Source organism: Eupeodes corollae, chromosome 2, assembly GCF_945859685.1.
Source record: "Eupeodes corollae chromosome 2, idEupCoro1.1, whole genome shotgun sequence".
Lineage (NCBI taxonomy): Eukaryota > Metazoa > Arthropoda > Insecta > Diptera > Syrphidae > Eupeodes > Eupeodes corollae.
The window spans coordinates 85,521,561-85,528,914 of NC_079148.1; the positions used below are offsets into that span (position 1 = coordinate 85,521,561).

At 33.7% G+C, this 7,354-nt stretch overlaps 1 protein-coding gene across 1 annotated transcript; it reads right to left on the reverse strand.

Annotated features, from left to right (window-relative positions):
- Window positions 1-3,025: 3,025 nt before the first annotated feature.
- Window positions 3,026-4,159, reverse strand: LOC129947863 (protein Dr1). The gene is made up of 2 exons (XM_056058600.1): window positions 3,902-4,159; window positions 3,026-3,845 (listed from the first exon to the last, which is right to left on the reverse strand). Exons 1-2 carry the CDS (start codon window positions 3,995-3,997, stop codon window positions 3,390-3,392), a joined length of 552 nt encoding a protein of 183 aa, XP_055914575.1. The 5' UTR covers window positions 3,998-4,159; the 3' UTR covers window positions 3,026-3,389.
- Window positions 4,160-7,354: the final 3,195 nt, after the last annotated feature.

Here is a 7,354-nt window from a genome sequence, read left to right on the forward strand (position 1 = left end):
ACTTGATCGTCGACAAAAGGCATTTCATAAACTCGTAACCATTCAATTCGTTTTAAATCAACTTCTAATTGGCTCGTGTTCACTCGTTTGAAGTCGTGAAATAATTTTGCTCGAAATCAATGGATCACATGGAAATGTCAAATGAATTAGGTCGTGACGCGATATTTGATTAATCTTGAGAACTTTATAAATATGACTGACAAAAAATACATCAAGAAGGGTGCTACTGTGAGAAGTGAAATGGGTGGGTGATGATGTACATAGGGAAGAATAGTGGTCCTAATATTGAACCCTGCGGAACCCCTCTTTTAACCATAAGAAAGCAGAAGAGTTTGCAATAACTGCCTGAGATCGTAAATGCAGATAAGAATGAACTAGACTTGCTGAAGTAGTAGAAAAATTAAATTGATTTGTTAGTTTACTAAAGAGTATTTTATGACTAACCGTATCAAATGCATTTGAAAAATCAAGGAGAACTAAAAAGGTGACATTGTCGCTGTCAACAGCTTGTCTGATGTTTTCTACAACGGTAATGAGAGTTGTGGTGCAGCTGTGCTTAGGACGAAAGCCAGATTGGTTAACACTAAGCAGATAGTTCTCAGTTAGGTAATTCCTTATCTGAGCATTATTGGAAAGAAATGGTAAAATCGCAATTGGTCGAAAGTCACGTTCGTTTTTGGGAATTGGAATAATTTTTGCTTGTTTCCAAGCTGATGTAAAAACATTCGACATTAATATTGTATTGTAAAGATGTGTTAAGTATATTAGAATGTAGGGTAGTATAGCTTTAACAAAGACTGGATGAATTTCATCTATTCTAATAGAGTTTGATTTTATATTAATGCAACTCTCTAAGACGTCAGCTTCAGTTACCTGCGAGAAACTAAAACAAGGAAATGAAAAAGACGCATTCTCAAATGAAGCAAAAGATGTTTCTTCATTTAATTCAGAGTTTGGAAGCGACAAAACTTTTTATTGAGCTCATTACAGTCAACATCATCATAATTCATCTTTTCTTGCTTGCCAATGCCAATTTCACGTAAGTTTTTCCAAAGGTTTCTACCCGCTTGTGAAGGATCTAACTTTGGTGCGAAATAATTTTTGTTTGCATTTCGTATCTCAGCTGTAACTTTGTTTTTCAATCGTTTAAATTCAATATATGTACAAAATATTTAGTCGAAAACGCTTCCAACGGTTTTAGGCCTGGTCGCGTTCATATATAAGATTTTTAATGTGTCTGTTAAACCACGAAGAATTTTTTGTTACTACCGTTTTTGTGATCAGTGGAATGTGTGTTTCAAATAAGTTTCTTATATTCTCTTGAATGAAAAAAACTTGATCGTCGACAAAAGGCATTTCATAAACTCGTAACCATTCAATTCGTTTTAAATCAACTTCTAATTGGCTCGTGTTTACTCGTTTGAAGTCGTGAAATAATTTTGCTCGAAATCAATGGATCACATGGAAATTTCAAATGAATTAGGTCGTGACGCGATATTTGATTAATCTTGAGAACTTTATAAATATGACTGACAAAAAATACATCAAGAAGGGTGCTACTGTGAGAAGTGAAATGGGTGGGTGATGAAGTGTTAACAGGAAAGAGATTTAAGATACTCATATTGTTGACAAGAAATGAATCATTTAATATGTTGCAGTTAAAGTCACCTACAACAACAACAAGCGGTGATATAAAAGATAATAATTCATCAATTACAGTTAAGACAGGTGTAATATCAATTTTGTTGTAAGGTCTGTATACAGAGCCTAGCAAGATTTTGTTTTCATTACAAAATACCTCTATAAACACATAATCTCTTTACTTCCTGGTTCCGCTTTTCTTTAAATTTTACAATTTATCTCACTGCGCACAAAAATAGCTATCCCTCCACCGCATCTCTCAATCTTATCACAACGAAAAGGCTTATGAAAACCATTTAAGGAACAAACAGTATCACCAACATTACTTGAAAGCCAAGTCTCTGAAACACATTCAACGTCAACCCTCGAACCTTTAAATAAGAATTTAAACTCATCTATTTTTGGTAAAATACTTTGCGCATTTATGTGAACAACGTGTAAACCCGATTGCTGATTACTTAAAACGTTAACCATTGCGCGTTCTATATAATTATTTAGCTGAATGGTTTGTGCAACTTCGGTTTATATTATTTATTTTAACCATATTCGAAAAACCAAGATGGAAAAGACAACCAACCTGCGATCCAAACGAATGACGAACTCCTTTGAGAAGAAAACATTACACAAATAAACAAAAGGTGTGATACATTACACAAATAAACAAAAGGTGTGATGATAAGAGGCAATAAATGCAAATAAATATTACAGAAAAATATATTGATCTTAGAAATTCAGGAAACATGTTTAAAAATAAAAGTAATAAAATATATAGAGATTTGTAAGAGAAAAAAGAATAATTATACATTGCATTAAAAAATTAAAGTTAAAGGTGATAAATTTCATGAGTTGACATCAGATTGAAGCGTTGTTGTTGGTAACGTTTTAATTAAAAACGGCAAGGTCATCAGCAGTTTCAATTAATTTCGCATTTTCTTCCTTATTCTTCTTAACGTAAACAAGTCCACGAAAAGTAAATGCAGATTGTATTTTTTCTCTTGTTTGAATTTGAAATTTTGCTGCTGACACCATCACCATCGCACATTGGTTTTGAATTCCTGAATATTGCAATGACTGGGAAAGACAGAGTGTGGTAAGGCATTCCACATTCGCGTAGTGCGGCTAAATCGGAGACCGTCGTTTCTCATCGCAGGCTTGGTCAGAAGTAGAAATGTGACTATTGATAGGTATAACTTGAAGAAGGTCAAAGAAATTATCTACTTGGGCACTGCTGTCAAGTGTCAAATCTTCAAATGAAATCAGTGCCGAAATCAAGATTAGAATAACTTGCTAACCGCCATTGGTTTTTACTATGGAAGAAATTAAGTAAAATCGTTCAAACCCTTCATCATTTCGGTTCTTGTCAAAAAAATAACACCAAATTCACTGCATTTTTGATTAACTAACATTTTTTATTATTCCTTGAGTGCATTTTATCTATGGAACAGTCAAATTCAAAAGTGAACTGAACTCATGCTCAATGCATATTAAAAAAAAAAGTAGGGTACAAATGCAGTCAATTAAAATAAAAAACCGACTTCGTCCGTTTACATATCAGAGGTATCCATTTGGTTTGTATTGCTGAAATTCCATGCAACCACAGCATAAAACAATTCAAATTTTAATATACACGAGGCAAGCCAGAAAGTATGGGCTAGCGAGTTTCAATGCAATGAGGCAAGCCAGAAAGTATGGGCTAGCGAGTTTCAATGCAATGAATGTATACGAGTTATAAATCGGATTTCATTTAGTTAGTAATCGTCCTCATCGTCATCATCTTCTGGAGTTCCTTGGGCTACTTTCATTTGCTTGTGCATCAATTCAGCACTATGTTGGACTGCAGTGGCTTGCAAACTCATCCACTGAGCTTGTTCTTCTCTGGCTTGTTCTTCCCTTGCTTTTGCAAAAAGTTCTTGCTGTTGTCTCAGGAGCTCCTCTTCTGGAATGCCTAAATGTTCAAGTCTTGTACTTTGTCGTCTGCGCTTTGCGGCAACTTCTTTGCAATTATTCAAAACAGCTTCAGCTTCGTGTTTATAGTCTCTAAAACCAAGTCTGTCAAGTGCTTCTAAGACATGATCGGCATTGATGGTTTTCTTATTCCGCTGATTACAAACTTCATTAGCTTCTGAACTTATGAGATGAATGAATTCCGTACAACAATTTAATATCAGCTCTCTACTTTCATTAGCAACTCGAATTGAAGGAACCTGGAGTATGAATACTTTGTTAATGACTATATAAAAAATAGATGTTGTTTACTTACAAGCTCTTTTATTATTTTGTATATACTAGCTCTCGGTAATGTAAGTTCATCGTCTTCTGTTGGAGGAGGACACAGTTCATCTTGTGGGTTGCTCATTTTGGCTTTATGTTTATTTTTAAGTTTTACTTCGCAAGTTAAATTAAATTATTCTACATTTATTATCGAGTTGAATGTTGTCCTGCATTTATTATCGTATAGAACTCATCTAAGAAGTAAGAACCAAAAATACTCCATTTTATGATGAGAATCTCAGACTGACATTTCAGTTTGCCTATACAAGCTACTGAGGACAATATGTGAGAAAGTGTGCGTGAAATGATGTAAGAACCAAACACATTCTCGCATTCAGTCATCTGGCCCATCCAATTGCTGCATTTTGAAAATTTAATAGCCGCGTTCAAAAACCAAACAATCCTAACCAACAGAATTTGAAGTGCTGACATGGCTTAAATTAGAAGATTTGTATAGCTATTTAATTTCAATTAAAATAAATATTATAAGTGTATATTAAATTAAATGAAATTGACCAAATACATATTTAATGATTTATTAGTTCTAAGTAAACAAAATACTTAAATTATTTGCAAAAGCAATATGCGCTGCAAAAATCGAATTGACAGTTTTTGTACACAAAATAAAAAACAATACTAAAACTTGGTAAAAATTTACTTTCAACTCAAATATCTTTTCAAAAATTAAAAACATTGGCCTCAAACTAATTTTTTCTCACTGAAAATATTGTTTTCATCATTCAGATAATTTTTACAAAAACCTAACAGTGAGTTTCCTTATACAAAATTAAAATCTTTAATAAAGAGTACGCAAATAGTTCTAAAATTTTTAAAAATGGTTTGGAGGTCTGGAAAACACCAAGGTAGGTCTGGAGATTTCAGGGGAGGTCTAGAAAAATTAAGGGAGGTCTGGAAATATCAAGGGAGGTCTGGAGATTTCAAGGGAGGTCTGGAATTATCAAGGGAGGTCTAGAAAAATCAAGGGAGGTCTGGAAATATCATGGGAGGTCTGGAAATATCTAGAGCGGTCTGGAGATTTCAAGGGAGGTCTGGAAATTTCAACGAAGATCGTGAAAAATAAAGGTAGGTCTAAAAAACTCAAGGGCGGTCTGGAGATTTCAAGGGAGGTCTGGAATTATCAAGGGAGGTCTCGAAATATTAAGGAAGGTCTAGAAAAATCAAGGGAGCTCTGGAATTATCATGGGAGGCCTGGCAATATCAAGGTAGGTCTAGAAAAATAAAGATAGGGAGGCGTTAGTGCAATCGGTCGATTACTAGAAGGAGATGAGGATTCGGCTTTTTTGCTAAAGTAGGTGCCTACGCTTGTAGGTGAAAAAATGTATCCAGTGACGCATTTGGACAAATGTATTTGTATGTAAAAAGTCTCCCTACAGCAGTTTGCCTTTTGTTGGTTCTGAGATAAAATATTTATTGCAACAATATATTTAAAACAAGTATTTTGAAAATTCTTAGAAATTGAAGAAATTAATACAATAAACATAAAAAATGACGTTTCATTGAAGAAAAAACTAAAAATTTAAAACAATTTACAGCAACCAAAAGAAAAATCAACGAAAACTTTTCCATTTTGCCATTAATCTTTTTGATATTATATGGTATGCATTTTTTTCTAAATTACCACACAGGTGTTGAATTGGGTTGAGATCTGAAGACAGGATAGGGGGCTTATTTAGTTTTTTTTTGACATTGTATAGCAACCATTGGACAGGTTAAGACAACATAACTTCACTCTTTGAACGTACATTTTGATTAAGTCAACTAGCTATTTTTTCAAGTGTCATGAATTTCAAATTCAGAACTTTACTTCACAAACCCCTATTTTAAGTTCATGGTACAATAACTACCAAAAAGAAAAACATTACTGCATACAAAACACTCTTCAGACAATGTACAAGTCTATCACGATTTGTATTTTATAAAGAAATATTAATTATTTCTTTTACAAATTGACAAGGAACCCTTTTACACAAAACATTAAATAAAGCTATGCAGAAAATAAATAAATCATAGAGTAATAAAGTTCAGCTTTGAATGAAAAGACATGATCAACTATCACTTTGGTAGAAGTAGACTTGACTTGATAGTTAGGGAGATTTTTCTTGACTAACTTTTCAGTCAAACTTTCAATAAAGTTGCCCTAATTGGAAGGTAATTTTTTGGCAGCTGGCCAATCAGATGATAGAAACTTGCCTTACTTTCAAGTCCCTTATGTCGTCTGAACCTGCCCATTCTTAAACTTAGATTGATGTGTGCTTCGGGCCATTATCTTGTTGGAATATAAAATTATTCGTGACACCAAGTTTTTGAGCACTTGACAGAATATTCTCCTTGAGTATAGTCAAATACCCATATTTATCCATCGTGCTCTCAATGGAAACTTAAGTTTTAACGCAGGAAGATAGCATATTTCCCCACACCATAACATTGCCGCCACCATGCTTCCCAGTAGGTTTTAAATTTTTCGTATTCATAACAGTATTTTGTTTTCTCAAAACCATTCGAAGACCATCTGATACAAAGAAATTAAATTAACTTTCGTCTGTAAATGGAACTCGATCCCAAAACGAATTCTGCTTTATTACGTGTTTCATTTCGTAGTCCATTCTAGCTGTCTTATTTGCTTTTCGCCAAAACGGCTTCTTTCAGATTACACAACCCCGAAATCCATTTCTTGTCAAAAAATGTTTTGTTGTCTTGTGGACAAACATGAATGCTATCTATTGAATTCAATTTACAGACAGGAACAGGAGCACTTTGCTTAGGGTCTTCTGCGATACTCCTTACCAATCGCTTTTCAGTACAATGACCAATATTCTTAGATCTGGGTTTATTGGCTACTGGTTTTGCATTTTTGAATTGCTCCAAGACATACTGAGTGGATGAACGTCAGTCGTCTTTCCTCCATTTCTCCAGTCAATTATAATTTAGCCAGGATAATAATTAGATTAGCACAGAAATTTGTTTGTCTCTATCCAAATGAGCGAACGAATGAAAATCTACACATATGTACATATTGGTCAACAAGGTGAAGATGGAAACTAACTTTTTTCAATGTTACCACTTTGGCTTTTACATTTGTTCCAAGTACTTTTTTCAAAAAAAAAACACTAAAATTAGGCTGCTGTACGTAGACTTTCTGGACTATGCGTAAGTAGGTAGTTTTTTAATATAAGATTTTTTCTTTAGCAATAAGGTCTTACTTTGAGTCATCGAAGTTTTAAGAAAAGACCAGTAATTGCACGGTTAGAGCTTTTTTATGTCATTTCTGCCAGCCCAACTGATTTTATTTCATCAGGCAAGTCGCCTTCTTAACTAATTCGAAAAGTATGCGATTACTAGTCGATTTAATATTATCATTGAATAATTACAAATAGAAGAGGACATTTGTTATTAAAAAAAAATAGGTTGCACAACAGCTCGT